Below are 19540 nucleotides of genomic sequence, written 5' to 3'. Positions count from 1 at the left end.
AGCCTCATGGAGAGCCACCACTTCCCTCCACAGAAGTGATTAGGCCATGCCACATCCTGACCTTAGGGATATTTTATTATCCTTACTTTAAATGATCATCTGGACAAATTTAGCAGATACAGATGTAACCATTCCCAGCCTAATTCCTTGGATCCCCTCCAGAGAGCCTTAAAGCCAAGGTGCAACACTCCCTGCTCCCCTCCTCAGGGAAAAGAGCTGTTTTTAATGAAAGCTCCCATATTTTTGGCTGGGAGATCTGTCACTCACTCCACCTGCACTTCCACAACTCTTAGATATACACCCATTAGGGCCTGGCTGACTTATTGCTTTTTAATTTATCAATTTGCACCATTACTGGCTCTTCTGCCATCCCAGGCCCTGCACAATCCCTCATCTTTATTGCTGGCAAAGAGTGACAGGAGCTGAGCAGGAAAAGGGAGCAGGTGGAACCACGGAGACTCAGGCAAAGAACAAGCTGCAACCAACAAGTTTTCTTGTCTTTATTAGAAAGAGACCTATACAATATAGCAGCCTCTCTCTGCAGTACTTTACAGCTTTTTTGTTCCTTTTTTTTTTAATTTTTAATTTTTATTTTTAATTATTCAGAATACTGTACAGCTGACACAAAAAATCTCGACGTGTAGAGAGAGAGAAAGAGGAAAGGGGAACATAATACAAACTGGCATACTTAATCAAACCCAAATAATAGGAAACAACAAGCAAAGTGAAATGTTTGTCAATTGGTTTAATTACAGTACAAACAATATAAATAAAGCATCATCGAGTCATTGTAAAACAAACTTGCTGGATGAGGTAATATAAAAACAACAACAAAAGACCTTTTTTTGCCTTTTTTTTTTTTTTTTTTAGAATTTCCACACTGTCGCATCATCATTTATACATTATTATTTACAGAAACAGAAAACAAACAAACAAAAAAAAAACCAAACCCCAACAACCCAAAACTTGCTATGAAGCCTGCCATGTGCTAGGTATCTCCTGCCCCTGCCCCAGGCAGGTGTCCCCTGCTCACCTGGGCTCCCTCCCTACTCCACTGGAAAGACAAACACCACAAAGCAGAAAGACCTGGAAGATTTGGGGGCTGAACACAAAACCCAGCCCTTGCAGGCTGGGGCCAAGCTTTTGGGATATGCTCAAACCCTGCTGAAGCCAGGGGGTTTTAAGGCAGCAGGAGCTGCAGATCCGAGCTCTGGGCTGTTCCAAGGGTGGAGAACATCACAGAACGAGTGCCTGGGGCTTCAGGAGACACCCCTGCCCCACGTGCCCCTCGGTCTGTGCACCCACAGGCAGCCCACCACTGAAAGCTGCCCCTGACAGTGACAAACCCTGGACACCTGGGACTGGCAGGGAGCTGTGTGCTCTCAGAGCAAGGCTACACCCTCCTCTTCTCAGCAGATTCCGTGAGAATCCAGCTGAGTCCCTGGTTACCCCAGGAGAAAACACTGGGGGGGTTTCAACAGCACTTCCAAGGAATTGAAGGGGTGGGAAGTGAGAGATGCTCCCATTGTCCCTGCACACCCTGCCATGGCCCTGCCCACAGCTCCTCCCTGCCCTCTCCCTGTGGATTGCCCCTGGAAGGACAAGAAACCGAAGCCAGGGTGGAGATGGTGTCAGCAACGCTGGCCCAGCTGCTCCCAGCCTGCAGCACCCCAAGTTTGGGCACCCCCACAGCAAAATTCTGCAGCCAGTCGTGGCCAGGAACACATGGAGGGAGGGATGGGGAGCTGCCCTTGGGGGAGAACCCGGCTGGAGACAGCTCTTAGGAACATCTCACCGGGAAACATCTCCCCAAAAAGCAGCAGGACCCCAAGGGCCACTGAATCCCTGGCAGCTCACTGGTCCCACACCCAGGATCAGCCAGAAAGATGAGTCTCAAGCAAACTGATATTAAATAGAGCCTCTGAAATGCAAGACTCTGTCCTTTCCACCTTCAGAATCTCCTTCCCTGGAGCCTCCCACCCGCAGGGCTGGCGAGGTGGGATTTCCCCTCTCCAGCAAGGGAGGGATGTCTCCCCTCCAGCCGTGGAGGCCAAGGTTTCTCAAGCTGAGTGCTGCTGCCTGGAGGAGCTGGATTTTTGGAAAACCTCTGAGGCTGCAGCAAGCCTGGACCTCATCTCCCTGCACCTCTCCACCCCTGGAGCCAGTGTCCCCCACCCTGGAAGTGGCTGGTCTGACTCCAGCTGGGAAGCTCCCAGCCAGAGGCTGGCTCCAGCTCCCGATGGTGATCAGGGCACTCCCACAGTCCCTGACAGCAGGGAGAGGAGCAGGCTCCAGCACACACAGCACGTGCAGAGTGAGCCCCAGGTGACACCTGAGGGCTCAGGACACCCTGGCTGCACTTCACCTACTACTTCAACTCAGCTCAACCCCTGCTTTTTGGGATGCAGGTGCTAAAAAATGCCACATTCAGCACCAAAACCCTTCTTGGGTCCTGCGGGAGGAGTTTGGGGTTTGCCTTCAGCACAGAGATGTGGCTGGGCTGTCTCTGTGAGGGGTTTTCCTCCTTGTACCCTGCAATTCCTGAGGACCAGGGAAGTGTTTTCAGGTACTTCAGCTCTCAGGAACAACAAAAAACCCACATGGATCAGCTCTGGAAAGAGGGGGAGAGCAGGGTGCATTCACTGCCAGCAAGCAAGGTGGCCACTGTTCCCAAGGCATGCCACGAGACCTCTGAGGTGTCCCCCACCCACCCCCCTCCACATTCTGTACAGAACACACAGATGTAACAATGAGTAGCTCTGAAGCACTGCAAAACAGCCAGTCCTTAGCACTGGAAGCTAAAAAAAACCACATCCAGGAAATCCATGGCTGAGGGGAAGCTGAGGCTGTGCCTGCCAACAGAACCCAGTGTGCCACGGGGGTTTGGGACACAGGCAGGCACGGGGAGATGAAGAGCTTAAAACTGCTGAAATGCACAAAGACAGCTTTATTTTATCCACCCACAAGCAAAAGTTCTCCCCCCTGAACATGGTAGTCAACGATGGGAGCTCATTCACCCACATCTTGCTGTCACCCTGAAATGAAACATGGGGCCAGAAACATGCTTGGCGATTTGGGGCTGAAGATGGCCCTAAAAAAAACCCCAAACCCACCTCTTACTTTTCAGAAATCATGCAATTCCCCTCTCTAAACGTGAACTATTCACAGCTCCTGACAATCCTGGCCAAAAGCCCTCAAACCTCCCTTTAAAGCGTGGGACAGACTCAGTCAACTCAAGGTAAACTGTCCCAGTATTTACTGTAAAAACTGGCCCATGCTAAACAACAAAGCAAAACCTACAAATACCCTAAACCAACAAATTCACCCATCTACAGCTCTGGATGTTTTGCTCTATGAGCTCTATTATTATTTTCCAATAAAACCATTCAAGCCAACCTTCTTTTTTTGGTAGCTTGGAACTCAAAACTCCTTGCAGAACCTCTTAATTTGGGGTAGTTCAGTGTTTCTTTTCTACCTTGAAAAGAACTTTACTCCGGAGGGGTTTTGTTTCTTTTCCTGTTGTGCAGCAAACACCAGAACGTCCAAACCTGGGTTTTCTATGCAGTAAATTTTACCCACAAACCCTCAAGAATGGAAGGTGTGGAACTGAGGATCCACAGGCAGAGATCCCACCTAAGGATAGGGTCGCTGTAGCAGCCCCAGGAGGGGGAAGGAGGATGCCTGACGGTGAGATGAGGATGGGCAAGTTGTCTCCTCTCCAGCCAAGCTGCCCCAAAGTTTGGTCCCCAACGCTCCCCTGGAGTCCCCCCTCTGACAACAACCACGTAACCAAACATGAAATGACCATTTCACCAACAACAAACCCCAAAAACCATCCCTGTTAAGGTGCAAAGGCGGCTCCCCGAGACGTTTGGGAAGGGTCCCTTGGGGACCCCCTTGTGAAATCTGTGCTTGTCTCCACTACCACTACTTTATACTAGAAACTACAAATTACTTCATTTCTCCCGATCTCCATACAAATATAAAAGCTGAAGCTATTCCAACCCCATATAATCTAATTATTCTACATTACAGTGCCGGAGATCACTTCCAAACCCGGATCTGTGTTCCCACCTCGACTCCTCTCCCTACGTGACTCGGCCTTCTCTGGCCCAGGGAAATCTCCAAGTGCAGCTAAAGCTTCTTCTTTTTCTTGCACTAACACACATAATTTAAGGGAAGGGGGACAAGACAGGGAATTAAACAATGCTAATGTGTACACAGTTATTTTACACTGCACCCAAAGGCTTCAAAATCCTCTCCACCTTCCAGGAGCTCACCCGGCTTTCCGAGCAGCACCGAGGTTCTCCAAGCTTTCCTTTTTTCCCTGCTCCTTTTTTTACCACCAAAATTGGAAATCTGGTAATGGGAGCCCTTGATCAAATATCTGCATTCAGGGCAGGACCCTGAATTTTCCCAAGGTTGGGTCTTTTTTTTTCATGAACAGCAAGGAAAAGTGAATTGTCCTGGCAATGTTCAGGTTCAGCTGTGACACATCCGACTGAATTCCACAGCAATCAGCCAAAGAGAGGAGGAACTATGGAAACACCAATGGAAACAAGGAAACACCAGTGGCTGACCTGCTCCTGGTGTTTTAGTCATGGATAAAGTGCAGAGGAAGGGGGATTTCAAGGTTCCTGGGATGAGGGGGAGGGTTAAGTGGGGTGCAATGCCAACCACTGCCACAGACTCTGCTTCCAGAGAAAACAGCTTTGGCTGCCGGGCTTCTGCTGGGGTTTCTCATGGACTGGGTCACAGCTAGGGCTTGTTTTGTTCCCAACATGCTCAAAGGGTGTGAACAGCCTGGCAAAAGGGTTCCAAAAAAGCAAAGAGTGGCTAAACACGAGCTAAGGAGCGGGAAAGGTGTGGGAGAATGGAGTGGAAGCAACATGAACCACGATTCCCGTGGGATCTCCAAGTGCCAGGAGACGTTGCCTGATTCTGCACCTGGATGGCTGCAAGAGCAGCCTCTGCAAAGTGCAAATACACATCTCCTGGAAAGCCTCTCCAAGCCAAGCCCCACCAGGATCCAGCCAAGGAGAGCTTACCCCACCCCCTGCCTTTCCCCCTGTCCCCCACCCTGGGTGACCTCACCTGGCAGGTCCCTTCCAGCTCAGGATATTCTGGGATCTCTTGACCTTCCAAGGGATCTCTGCCATGGCTGGGAATCCTCCTCACAGACCCCCACACTCACACTTTAACACAGTTCTGCCAACACTTAGGGGAAAACCACGTTTAGGTTAAAAGCAATGTGCTACCACTTAATTAAAGCATCACTTGGCTTGCCTGGATGCATAATTTTCCCTGTAATATACTGGAATTTCCTCTCCTAAAAATATTCAGTGCTTTTTCAAGGGTTGCCCTCAGAAGATTTTTAGGAAAGGACCACGAAATTTGTCTACCTGCAATCTGCCAGGTTGCCCTTGTTTCTCAAACCCAGCCTTGTCAGAGGAAGGTGGCCCAAAGAGAGCATTAAACCATGTACAGAAAATTATCTCAATTAGGAAAAAAACCCAGCTCTGAAATGGAATGTGCACTTTGAACCATGCCCACCCTGGGTTTGAAACACTGGACTTGGTTTTTGGGATAGAAATGCCCTGGATGCTCCTGGGGGGAACAGGAGGCAGCTCTAGCACCTCTGGGATGGCCATTCCCAAATCCCTGCTGTGGCAAAGCTCCTGAGCACCAGCACACAGAGGGGGTTTCACAGCATCCCCTTCAGCTGCACATCAGCTGGGCTGTCCCCTCCCTGAGGGACCACCTGTAAGTACCAAATGTCAGGAATGGTGGAGAAATGGCAGTTCAAACAGACACCTTTTCTGAATTAAAAATAAAAAATCAAATATTTAGCAGTATCCCAGTGGGAAGGGAATCAGCTGTGTCTGGAGCAGTCAGCCTAGGCTGGCTGGAGAACAATTCCCTCCCCCTGATACCCAAAGGCCTAGAAAACAACAAAGTACAAAAGGACAACACCACCAAAGAGGAGAAGCTGGTCAATATTCCTGTGCTTCCACCTGGAGGCTCGTTTTTCGACCACAATTTTGCCTCAAATCCATAATTTTTCTTTTTTTTTGGCTTTCCTTAAGATAACCACATGGCATTTCTTCCTTTGCATTTTGTCCACACTCAGTTTATTTAGCAACTGCTCCTCCCATTTGTGTGCTGAGTGAAACCCAGAGCCCCAAGGAAGAGCACCACCAAAGGCCTGGGAAATACACAGGAGCAGGTAGATCTGCAAATTGCTGTGTGCACCTCACTGCCTTCACATAATTGCTCCTTTGCCATCAAATTCAGTTGAGTTTTCAACTTTCTCCATGATAAACCATGCCCCCATCCCCACATTGCCATATGCCACTTCTGAAGAAAAAAGAAAATTGAAAAAAAAATCACTTTTCTGCCTGCCAAAACCTCTGCTTCCCCACGCCAGAATCCTGCTAGTGTGAAGCAGGAGAAGCTGGGATGCAAGACCAAAATAACGCAACCAAGTATTAAAACTTGGAATTGAAATGAACTGTCCAGGCCACTTGCACAAGCCATTTTTCTTGCGGAAAGCAGCGGGGCTGGGAGGGAGCGCAGCCGTGCCCTGCCCGCGCGGTGAAGGCTATCAATTCTGAACTTAATCAAATCTGATCTTCCCCCAGCCAGAATGGGGCTTTTTGTCTTGGCTTGTGAAAGCTTCCTGACTTCTGGAGTAAAATATATTTACAGCGCTGAGGAACAGCCTCTTTTCTCCTTTCTAAAAGGTCTCACATGCTTTTTCTTTTTTTTTTTTTTCTCCCTGATCTCCTTCTGATATGTTGTTCCTCACAGGCTTTGGAAAGAAGAGTTCACTGCTGGGAATATTATCGATGTACAATAATGATCTGTAACCCACAGATCCTAACTAGTTGCACATTATTTAGTTCACATCCATTACAGTTTATAAATTAACAGAGATGTCATTTTCTGTACAAAAAAAAAAAAATCAATGTATATTTACGGTCTTTTTTTTTATTCAAATAGATTTTAAATACATAGAATCTAGAGACACAATACAAAAATCTGTATAAGTTAGGCAATGCATCACAGGAGTGACCAAAAACTCAACACAATTTACCTTGGCAAAATGACAGAACCTATTTCTGCTGGCTGAAAACGTAACAAAAAAAAAAATTAGCCTTTAATGCATTTATTAATTTCACCAAACGTACTTGAAATGTTGTTTTCCATAGCGGTATTCATTATTCCTTTTTGTGTTTCAGGCTTACTCTTATTTATTTTTTCCATTTTGTTTTTACACCAAGGAGACTGCAGTCAAATAACACTCAGCAACTCATTTCCTCTCTTTGGACTGAAAAATTAAACAGATACTAAATTATGACAGTGAATTTAGAAAGGAGGGCTCCAAGGGCTCGAAAGAACATGTCTGAGATAATATGATGCTTCTAAGAATATTGCAATCACATCCAAGCAATCACCGAAGCGTGCCATGTAACTACCTCCTCAGCTAATATGCTTTTTTCTCCGTGATGACTAATCATGTTCTATTAAACAGCAGTAATGCTGGAAGAACTCAACTATACAAGTGTAATGAAGCCAGTATTCTCCCCGGACAGATTAGCTACAACTGATTTGACACATACCATCATAGGAGCTTCAAACCTGACAAACTCTGTGCTTGCTTCTGATTTATGCCGTCAAGCTCTTCAGGAGAAGAGAATGGAAATCCAGGCGTCGCCGCGTTCCGTAGAGGTGAAATGTTCTGATGTGCTTCACTGTCACTTAGGGAAAGTCACCGTCTCTCCTTCCTTCCTTTCCTTTCCTTCCTTCCTTCTGCTCCGGCTCGCCTCTGCCCCGGCGGTGCCGCGTGTCCCCCGGGCGGTGCCGGTGCCGGCGCCACGCGCGGCCCGTCCCCCAAAACAACGGCCTGCCCGCAGCCCCCGCGCTCCTCCTCGGCCCCCCACGCTCCGCCTGGCGCTCGGGATGGGCCGAAGGGAAGAGGGAGAAGGAGAGGTACCGGACTCACAGAGCGGAGCTGCGATGGGCATGGAGGAATGTGAGGCTGCGGATGCGGCTCGGCTCAGCGAAGGCGCCACCGAGCTCCCCTCAGATGATGGTGGGCATCCTCCCGCCGCTGTTGTTGCGGTTGTTGTTCTTCCTGGACAGGTTCGGGGTGGCCATGAGGGCGAAGCGCTCGTCGGGGCAGCCGTACTGCAGCAGCACGTCGATGCACTCCTGGCTGGAGGCCTGGCGGGCGTAGGCCAGCGCCGTGTTCCCGTGGGCGTCGCGCGCCATCACGTCCACGCCGTACTGCGGGCAAACAGGAGGGGAGCTGTGGTGTGAAAATTCCGGGAGGGGCTTTGGGATTGGGTGTGAGGGGAAACAAGAGGGGAGCTGTGGTGTGAAAATTTCGGGAAGGGGTTTGGGATTGAATGTGAGGGAGGGTGAGGGAGCAGCATGACAACACGAGCAAGGCAGCGCTGGGCCACCTACGGAAAAGACCTTTCTAAATAGAGGGAGGCTCTTGTGTGGGACAAAATCTGCCCCAGCAGATTCCAAGCTAAGGGAATCTCTCCTTCCTCCTTTCCCACGCTGGGCTGCCCCCTCCCTGAGGGACCACCTGTAAGTACCAAATGTCAGGAATGGTGGAGAAATGGCAGTTCAAACAGACACCTTTTCTGAATTAAAAATAAAAAATCAAATATTTAGCAGTATCCCAGTGGGAAGGGAATCAGCTGTGTCTGGAGCAGTCAGCCTAGGCTGGCTGGAGAAAGATTCCCTCCCCCCGATGCTCAAAGGCCTAGAAAACAACAAAGTACAAAAGGACAACACCACCAAAGAGGAGAAGCTGGTCAATATTCCTGTGCTTCCACCTGGAGGCTCGTTTTTCGACCACAATTTTGCCTCAAGTCCGTAATTTTTCATTTTTTTCGCTTTCCAATAAGCAGCAGAGCGGCAGAAACCTGCTCTTCCACACCCTTTGAAAGCGTGCAGTGAGGAGCACCCACCCTGAGGCCACGGTGAAGCCCTGCAGGAGCAGCTGTGGCCCGTCCCCCCGAGGGCCACAGCCCAGCCCCGCGGCGAGTCCTTACCCAGATGAGGAGCTGCAGCAGCACCACGTTGCCCTTGCGGCAGGCCAGGTGCAGCGCCGTGCGCCCGTCGCCGTCGCCACAGGTCTCGTTCACCTCCTCGCGGGTGCCGTGGGCCAGCAGCAGGATCACCGCCCGCAAGTCCTCCTCGGCCGTGGCCCGCAGCAGATGCTGGCCCAGAGAGAGCTCCAGGCACTGCAGCGGGGCGAGGAAGAGCTTCTGCTCGTACTTGGCGCGTATCCAGAGCTCTTTTTCTTCCCTAGGGAAGCCAGAGGGGACAGGTCACTCTCACCTGGTGTCGCGGCCAACAAGGAGGTCGTTTCCCCTTTCAAATTTATGTCAAGAAAGCCCTTACAGGAACAGTTCACCCAAACCTTAGGAGCACTTCACCCAAACCTTGTATTTTTAGCAATATTTGTGTTGTCCACCTTACTGTTCCTTGATGGGTGCTGTGCCCACGGGGTTGTAGGATCACAACAGCCAGGAGGGCCTAAAAAGCCCTGGGCCAGCAAGAGCCCTTGGTGTCACCAAGACACAACGAGCAGCCAGGTTCCACTTTAAGGTTGAGAACACACTGCAAAAAAATGCACCCAATTTCTGTATCCCAGACCAGATGTAACCAAATGGGGGCTTTGTCCCCCTCCAAGCTGAGTAATGCTCCCAAAGGTATAAGGATGATTCCTCTTGTTTTCCCAAAATTCAAACCAGTGCTTTGAAGCACCTTTTCCTCCTGATATATCAAAGAACCACCAGAGGCTTTCTGGTGCTATCAGGTTACAGCAGAACAAGGACTACAAACAAGGCCCTCCGCTCGCCATTTCAAAAATTACCATACAATTACATGATCTGAGAGCAGCAGCCCCAGACAAAAAAGTCCCATTTAGAGGTCCCTCAGGTAATCTGCTCAGCCTGTGAAAACCACAAACATCACCTGAGCCAGGCAACTGGGTCCCGGTGACAGATTCTCTCCTCTGGAGTACAAAAGGCCAAGCTCTGTTTACGCCTTTCAGCCGTGTTTACACTGCTCCCAGTAATCTAGTGTCAGGTTAGCCCTAATCTGTTTTTAAATACTTATGTAAACATCTCCTTCCACCAGCAAATCTGGATTAGTTTTGCATCATTTCCTGGGACATGTGGAGTGACCTTGCTGTGACCTGCCTGGATGCTTTCAGGCACAGCTTCCCAAAGCAGCCACAGCTTCCCTGCCCCGGCCACAGTTTGCCCCACAAACAGGGCCAGGGCTTTTCTTCAGAGCAAAAGTGCAAACAGAAAATTAACACAGAGAGGGCTTCTTTCACCTCAAGCCTCTGAGTGACTCCTGCAAGCTAAAAGACACACCAAAAAAAATCCCTCCACAACCCATTTGGGCAGTTGCAAATTAACCTTTGATGGCAGGATCTGATAAATGGAGTATGGCTGCAGGTATTCCAGATGGAGAGGAGGAAGAAAAGGAATTCTGTTATCAGAATCTTTAATTCATGGTTGTTCTAATTACATTTTTTAAGGTAAAAAGCCAAACTAGAACCAGTGCCACGAAAGAGATAAAGTAACACGCAATTATCTACAATAAAATGGGCATTCTTGCAACAGTTCTACTCCCAGTATCGAGCTAGATTATCTTCAGGGATGTTAGCAAAGATCTCACATGATTTTTAAACACACACAGAGGTATTGAGAGTATAACCAACACATCCACGACACGTTTAAAACATGCTGTACTGGAAAATGAGGTGATTCAACCTGTGCTGTTTCACCCACAGTAACACACAATTTATTGGGAATTTATTTTTCATATGTCCATACATCCTGAAGGCAAAATACTCCTCAGATATGTAAGTAATATTTTCTTTAGCTTAGTCAAGGGTCTGCAAATGAATCTCCCTCTCCCCCAGATGATTTTTGGAGTGAGAGAAACTTTTGAGTCCTACCACAGCACTGCTTGCTCAAGAAAAAATCACTTTCTATTGAGAAAAAAATGTCACAAGGCTCTCACTTCCAACCACCATTCAGCCTAAACTGTAATAGTGAGGCTAAAGAGAGAGAATAACTGCTTAGTTCAGGCAGAGGCTCTCCAAGCTGGAGGCTCACAAATCTACCAGCTCCAATTTCAGGTTTGCTGTGCATCACACGGGCAACCCTGATGCTCCTGGAAGGATGCAAGAAAGAGAGATAGGAATGCCCCAGTCCTGCTCAGTTTTGTCCTAGTGCCTCAAAAGGCTGGGGAAAGAACAGGAAACTCTTTAGTAGCCAATGTCACAGGAAGAGGAATGCTGCGACCTGCCTCAGTGCTGAGCACCAAATGAATTCAATCAGGAAGGTGCAGTTCCACCTTTGGAGTCACATCAAGGGTTGTGGTGGAACTGTAAATTAAAATAAAGGTGTTTTGAGGCCTCAGATGTTTGGGACAGCACGTCACTAACATCAGTATGGAGTGAGATTCAGGTCTTTTTCAACAGTACAAACTGGGCACAAGGAATATCTGGATGTTAGGGATGAAAACAAAACCTCACCAGAGGTAGGAGGAAAAGCACACTGCACTACACCTCATGGACAGCCACAACACACAGGAACTGCTTTCCAACGAGCATCTAGAAAGCCAATGTCCACAAACATCCTGCCTCCATCTCTGGCACAAACCATTTAATTTGGATGGGAAGTCCTGGGGACTTTCCTGGGAGACAGCTGCAGCTCCGCCGCCCCCATTCATCTCGGAAACCCTGACAACAAGACATAAATACTGCAATTGTTGCTGTGATGCCCCAATTTCACTTCTGGGATCCACAGCTTGTCTTGGTTGAGGTTTCATTTCCCCCAAGGAAGGCCAGTCCAAGAGCAGAGTTGTCAGCAGTAGATCACTTAACCTCATTGCAGTTCCCCGGAGGACCACTGCTCACATCCCCTGTTAGTTAATGAGCTAAAAAATGAATTATTGGAGCGGTCAGCAATAAGCAGGAAGAGGAGGCACAGTGTTTCATTTCAGCCAGCACTGACATACCTTTAAATAAATCAACTGAATAAGAGCACGAGGAAGTGTGAGGGAGAGCAACTCATCAGGAGAAAGACACTGAACCAGTCCCTAAAATAAAGGCTAGTAAATATTTCCCTCTTTTCCTCCCCTGATTGCAATCTGGGCAATTCTAAATGACGCTCTCCATACCAGACACTTCCAGCTGCAGTTGTCAAAGCCAAACCAAGACTCTTTTCAGACTCTTTCTTGGTTCCAAATCAAGAACTTTCAGCAGTGGAGTCCTTGTCTCAGGAGCAAATCAAAGCTGCTGTTCCACAGAAGAAACACCTTCACATGCTCTGATGGTCCCAATGACACCAGACACTGGAGGAGGTCTGAGCTTCCTCTTCCTCATATGCAGCAAAATGAATAGATTATGAGCTCCTAGACAAACTTAGAGAAGTGAACAACAGAGCCTAAGGTCAGAAGTTCTTTGAGCCTTTTCTCTCCAAATATCTGCATTCAAACCCTGATCTGTATCTGCTGGTACAGACTCCAAACCTCACTGTGTTTGCCCTTCACACAAGGGGCACAAACAGCAAAGGATCACTGCAAAACACTCTACAGAAGCAGGAATGAGTCACCAATCTTGTCCAGAAAGTGCCACCAAGCTCTCTGCTCCTGCAGGAGTCTCCATCACTGTGAACCCCGAGAACACACAGTGGTGTGAGTAACAAAATCCCTGCTGCAGCAGCAACACTGTACATAGGTAAAAGGTTATTAGAAACAGATGAAAATTTCAGTTCTCGGTTTATTTTGATCTAATTAGGTGCTTGCTTCTCAAGATAATGTCCAATTATTTAAATTACTCTGCCAGCCACATCACATCATTATTATGTGGAAACATAAATACTGGGCACTGGAAGGGGGGAGGGTAAGCAGGGAGCATCAGAGAAGAGAAAAAGCAGATTTGCTTCCAGCACAGCCTCGCTCCAGGAGCTGCACTGTGTTCCCCAGCCGTGGGTTTGCACTGGAGATGCTCCTTGAGGAGCCCACATCCCACACAGCTCAGCCCCATCATGTGGTGCACTGGGTTTTCCACCCTACAAATGCCATCAGAAGCCTCATCCTGGTGGTATCCACTCTCCATCCTGACTCCTCCTCATTCTCATTCACCTCTGCCTTCACCTCCATTTGTCCCTCACAGATTTTTGGTGGAGTCACATCAGCAGGCAAAGAAGAAGAGGATGTGCAGGGTGGGAAAAAAAGTCGTGCTCATGCAGTGACCCAGAACTGCCTGAGTAGGCAACAGCACGTGGCTGGAGAGCCTGGGAACTTGCCATCAGAATTCCACAGCTCCAGAGCAGGAGCAGCCTTGCTCTTCCAAAAGCATGACTAAAAGGATGACTAAAAAGTCGTGTCATTATCCAGAGTTACTCACCACTTGTTAAAAAGCTGGATCGAATTCTGAAGGTTGAATTAGAAAGACAGTGGACAGCAGGTATTTACCATGGCACAGCACTGATTTCCCACCACCAGAAATAAGAGCAGGCTCCTTACAGGCACTTTGAAGTGAAGTTTTATTCTCCACACCTCTGACAACACTAAAAAGCTCCTGAATTTTTTTCATCCTTTCTTCTCTCTTGCTACAGGAACTAATTCTGTAAGAGAGGAGGCCTCTCAGAGGTGTCTCCACGGTGGCTGTGCAGGTGCTGTGCCCGTGTGTTGCCATTTCTGGTTGCTCACTGAAGTACAACCCTTTAACGCCGTGGTAACCTGGCCAGCTCAGCAAGAGCTCTGCCAAATTTCCTCTCCTGTTGGCCAGCTGACAAGGTTAATGTGTCTCTTCCAAGAAAATGAAGTAAATCTAACCCACTGCACCTCCCAAACTCCTGGAAGAGCCCCAGGATGTGTCATTAGCTTCGTGGTCCAGCACACAAGGAGCACACATCACCTAATGACCGGCGCCGGGCAGCTGCATGTGCCGGGGCTTCCCGATTAAACATCCCCCTCTGTGATGATCCCAATAAATGGCACTGCTTTGGACAGGGCTGGTGATGCAGGGTTGGGGTGGGTAAAAGGAACATGTTGAGGGTGGGGGGAAGGATTGAAATGTTGGAGAAAGGTTCACGATGCTTTTAATTGCAACAGCAAAAGGGGGGAGAAGAAGAGAGGGTGAGAAGAAAGGGGCTAGCAGCAAGGAATTTCCAAAGTGCCTTCCTGCCCCGAGCAAAGCAGGAACTGGGAGGAGAGGCATGGAAGAGGAGCTGGGAACAATATGCTGAGAAAACACAGGGGCTTCCTCTCTCTCTGCAGGAGAAGACCCCTGTGCTGCATTGCAAAGGCAGCGCTGAGCAGCTGAGCGGCTCCGCGCCCCGCATGCCTCTCCGCCCGGCCGCGTTGCTAAGGGGGAAGGCACGAGCCCACCGGGAATATCCAGGTCCCTGGCAAACAAGAGGGCTCCAGACAGCAAACAAAGACCGATGGGTATTTATTCCTTAATTACGGAGAGCTTTGAAGAAACGGGCCCACTGTAAATCCCGCCTGCCCAGGGAACGGACCGCGATTTATGTGCGCCGGGGCAAAGAGGAAATAAATATCTCTCTGGCTCCTGATCAATATTATGAGTGTTTTGCCAACCTGCAGGGTGTTTTATGAGCTGTAAGGACAGAAAGGGATCATTAATAATTAAATAAAGTCTATCTATTAAGCTTATTACTTCTTACAAGTTAAACATCCCTGACGGACGAAGGGCAGCCCCACAGGAAAGCCGCGGATCAGCCAACCCGTGTCTTGCTGTGGACTCTGGTCCAAGTGAACAGTGTGGTAACCCAGCCTGGAAATGATTTAGTTGCTGCCTGATGGGCAACTTATCTGCCTGAGGACTGTGTTCAACCCACTCTTCAAATTTTGGTCCAGGAGACAGGCAATTCAGCGCTGCAAAGTCATGCCAAATTCAGGTTACTTCTACTCTCAGCCCTTTTCATCCAAACCAAATGGCACAAATCCCTGACAAATTCAAGGCCAGCATCTGAGCATCCTGGGATGCTGGAAGGTGTCCCTCCCCATGGCAGGAGGTTGGAAGGAGATGATCTTGGTCCTTTCCAACCTGCACCATTCCAGGATTCTATGAAATGAAGGCAGTTTCCCACCAGCAGCACCTTGCACTGTCAGGGACTCGTTTCCTGTAGCCCCCAGCTTTGGACCTTCTCCACCATTAACTCTCCTATTCAATTTTTCAGTTTTCCTTTCATAGCTGTATGTTTCAGGGAAAAAAAAAGCCCTGCTGTGTGCGAGGGACAGAGATCACTCATTTGTGCAAAGCTCAATGTGCTTCTCAAATTAATCACGGCTTGCCTGACACCAGTATCATCATTTTTCGGATTCGGTGGAGCTCCTCCACCTTTTTCCCCTCTCTCCTGAAAGCATTCCCCTACTCAGGGCTCCAAAACAGCCCAAAACAGCTGCTGTTTCTGCACTTGTGGGTTACCCCTCTGTGGAGTAAGCAGCAGCACTCCTTGCAGTGTTAATACACCCGCAGGATTTATTGCTGCCCAACATTAACGACCAGCCTGGCCAAGACATCAAGGTTTACTGACTTCAGGCTTTTCAGATAAATACCCTTCAATTGTGGGCTCTGATTTATCACAGAAAATTGCAGCCAACTTCTGTTTTCATTGCACGACACTCCATCTAATAATTTTTAAGGTTTACTCGATAAAATATATCACACCTGAGGTTTGCTCTGTGTAAAGTTAAGCAAAAACTGTGACACACAACAGCAGGGGATACTGTGGGTACTAAGATAAGGCTTATTAAGTTGAGAATAAAGATCCTAAGGGTGACAACTCTAAGCCCTGCAAGTTGTTTAAATCTTTTCTCAATAAAAATCCAGCCTTTTTTCTTTGTTCTGTACCATTATGTGAAATGAAAACAGTCCCTAGAGATTTAATAAAAACCTTGAAGAAGCCACAAGTTGTTCTTTTCCTCTAACCCCAAAAGCCCCAGAATTTTCTGAAACAGCATTGCCAGCGACATTTCAGAGGGAAAAACCCTAACAATGGTAAATCCTAAGGATTTAGAGCTCACCACAGTCCTGAGGAGACCACAAAGACAATCAGAGGTCTGGAACACCTCTGCCATGAGCAAAGGCTGAGAGGATTGGGAATGTTCAGCCTGGAAAAGAGAAGGCCCAGGGGAGACCTAATTGTGGCCCTCCAGTTCCTGAAGGGAGTCAACAACAAAAATGGGGAGAGCTGTTCACAAGGGTCTGGAGTGCCAGGACAAGGGGGAATGGGTTTAAACTGATACAGATGGGATATTGGGAAGAAATTCCTCCCTGTGAGGGTGGGCACGCCCTGGCACAGGGTGCCCAGAGCAGCTGTGGCTGCCCCTGGATCCCTGGAAGTGTCCAAGGCCAGTTTGGACAGGGTTTGGAGCAACCTGAGATAGTGGAAGGTGTTCCTGCCCATGCCAGGGGTGGAACTGGATGAGCTTTAAGATCTTTTCCAGCCCAAACCATTCTGTGACTGTGATTTTAAACACACAGATCGGTCAAAATAATTTAAAAAGCACCACAAAGAGTGGAAGAAGATGGGATTTCTCCTAAGGTGTCTTAGGAGAGACTTTACAAGAGTATGGAATGCAAAACCCAGAACAACAGCTCCCTCACACCCACCTTCTGTTGACCAACAGGAAAGCTCCTGAGTTCAGGATCAGATTCCTTTTATATGCTGGCACATCAGTATCAAGGTAAACACCCACACAAAATTTAACCCAAACCATATCACTGTGCTGGCTACCCAAAAAAAAAGGCTGATAAATGAGTTATCACTTGTGGTTCTAGACACAAGAGTGAACTGCTTCCATTTCTTGTGTGGTCAACCTCAACACTTGGGCACACCACAGATATTACCTAAAAAAAGCCAAAAGCTGCAACAGTTGCTTAGAAATGCTAAAACCAAGGAGTATATTTGCTTCTTGACTGTTTTCAGTAATAAATAAATATATATATATATGCAGGGAATAGTAATTGGAAACACGTACCTAATGCATTTCATTACTCGTGTGTAACCACACTTAACCTGATGTCTTAAGTGTATAAATCAAACTGCATTGTGCCAGTACCTAAACACAGACTGGAAATTTCAATTTGCCATTTGATATACAGTCACTCAGGTCAGAAGATTCCATTAATCTCCAATTTGTTAACACTAATTTTCTCCTACAGCAAACCCTTGCTTAATGCAGCAGTGTTTTAAGCGGAGCTCGGGAAACCATTACTTATTAAAAAAATAAAAAAGAAAAAAGAAAAAAAGAAAAAAGAAAAAAGAAAAAAAGAAAAAAAGAAAAAAAAAGAAAAAACAAAAAAAAAGAAATTCCCTTCTCTCTTGTATTTTTGGGATGCTCTGACGTTGGAAGGAAATGATGAATCTGACCCCATGTTCTTAGAAGGCTAATTTAATATTTTATGATCTGTATTATATTAAAGAATGCTATACTAAAACTATACTAAAGAATACAGAAAGGATACAGACAGAAGGCTGGAAAGATACTAATGAAACACTCGTGACTCTCCTCAGAGTCCAATACAGCTTGGCCGTAATTGGCCAATGAGTCAAAACAATTCACATGCAACCAATGAAAAAACCACCTGTTGGTAAACAATGTCCAAACACATTCCAAAGTAGCAAAACGCAGGAGAAGCAAATCAGGTAATTATTGCTTACATTTTTCTCTGAGGCTTCTCAGCTTCCCAGGAGAAGAATCCTGGGCAAAGAGATTTTTCCAGAAATTGTGACGGTGACGCTTCTCCAAGGTGGCGGATGGGGAGCGACACACAAATATTGCAAGGCATAAATCCCAATAATCCGTGCCAGGTGGGAGATGGAGCGAGGTGGCTGGTGAGGTGCCCCTGTGGCTGAGCAGTGTGGCGTGCAGCAGGGCTGTGCTCCCCCATCACACAGCATTAGGGATACCATAACAGTGGCTGACGTGAGCGGCTTCGGAACGGATCCCATGGCAAACACGCCGAGGAAGAGAAATGGAGCTTTTCCTCTGCTTGCCCTGCTGGGAAGTGGAGGAGCAGCAGAACTGAGAGTGCCTTATAAATAATGAGGGAAAGGGGGAAAAAAACACTTGGAGGGGTGTGGTAGTTTCGGGCTCCCCAGGATGAAGGAGGAATAGAGAATCTGACTCCATGTTCTTAGAAGGCTAATTTATTATATTATTATATTATTATATTATACTATTAAAGAATACTACACTAAAATTACACTAAAGAATAGAGAAAGGATAGAGACAGAAGGCTAGAAAGAATGATAATGAAAACTCGTGACTCTCTCTTCCAGAGTCCTGACACAACTGGACGTGATTGGTCATTAAGTTAAAACAATTCATGTGAGACCAATCAAACAATGACTAGTTGGTAAACAACCTCCAGACCACATCCCAAAGCAGCAAAAACAGAAACAATCAGCTAATTATTGTTTTCATTTTTCTCTGAGGCTTCTCAGCTTCCTAGGAGAACAAGTCCTGGCAAAGGGATTTTTCTGAAAATATGACAGTGACAGAGGGGGTTGACAGCCTTCCAGAGTAGAAAGGTCTCAAATGAAAGTTTGCTTGAGGCTTCCATCATACAATCAATAAGGTGGGAAAAGACCTCTAGGATCACCAACTGATCCAAAATGGAAAAGACATGTTGTGGGCTCCAGGAGAACTCAAGTCTTTACTAGAGGATCAAAAACTGGAAGAGGATGGTCTAATTGCAGCACCTCACAAAGACCTTCAGAAAAGTTTCTTGATCCTTTGTTAACAGTAACTCCTACAGTTTAGTTTGCAAGGAGAAACAAAAGTCCTTTCATGGGGCTTTAATGGCATCTTAATTCCAGTAGAAGCAGTAAGATGATGCTCTTTGGAGTATTTGGGAAAGAAGAACACCCTCCAACCATTAGACTGAATTTATGTAAGACATAAAAGAGAAAATACAAGTAATAAACATCATATTTGAGCACAGACTCTGAAGAAAAACACATTTGGAGCAGCAAGCAAATAAAACCAACTGCTTGCTCTGCAGAAGTCAGCAGTGGCAGGCAGGCAAGTTTGGAGGAAAAGGTCCAGGGGTTGAGAAGCAGCTGGATAATCCCTGTGGGCAGCTTTTCTAAGATCCACATTCCAGAGATGCTTCAGGGACCTCTCCACTGTCCAGCTCCTCCCAAGTGACTTGGAGTTCTCCCTTCTGCTCCCCTCACTTTCTGTCTCCTTATTTGCATCCCAAGTACCACAGAATCCTGAAGTTTGGAAAAGACCTCCAAGATCGAGCCCAAGTTTCAACCAAACACCATGGTGACCAAGGCACTTATTTCTGTGTCCACTCATTCCTTGAACACTTCCAGGGATGGTGACTCCTCCACCTCCCTGGGCAGCCCTTCCAATGCTTAACCACTCTCTTAGCAACGAAATTTCTCTAATATCCAACCCGAACCATCTCACTGATGCCAATGACTCTACGGAAATTACTGATGTC

The 19540-nt window shown here is 47.3% G+C and overlaps 1 protein-coding gene across 12 annotated transcripts in view; it reads right to left on the bottom strand.

The window, feature by feature from the left end:
- Positions 1–485: 485 nt before the first annotated feature.
- Positions 486–19540, bottom strand: part of AGAP1 (ArfGAP with GTPase domain, ankyrin repeat and PH domain 1) — a 307984-nt gene continuing 288929 nt past the window's right edge. For all 12 annotated transcript variants that reach the window (XM_064433496.1, XM_064433498.1, XM_064433500.1 and 9 more), the window contains 2 exons: positions 9072–9327; positions 486–8289 (listed from right to left, as the gene is read on the bottom strand). In XM_064433496.1, the coding sequence (XP_064289566.1) occupies positions 8086–8289; positions 9072–9327 (460 nt within the window). In that variant the 3' untranslated portion in view covers positions 486–8085. The remainder of the gene's footprint in view (positions 8290–9071; positions 9328–19540) is intronic.

Source organism: Passer domesticus, chromosome 10 (assembly GCF_036417665.1).
Source record: "Passer domesticus isolate bPasDom1 chromosome 10, bPasDom1.hap1, whole genome shotgun sequence".
In the NCBI taxonomy this organism is placed as follows: domain Eukaryota; kingdom Metazoa; phylum Chordata; class Aves; order Passeriformes; family Passeridae; genus Passer; species Passer domesticus.
The sequence above is the reverse complement of the archived record's forward strand: the minus strand, read 5'-3'. Positions and strand labels throughout refer to the sequence as shown.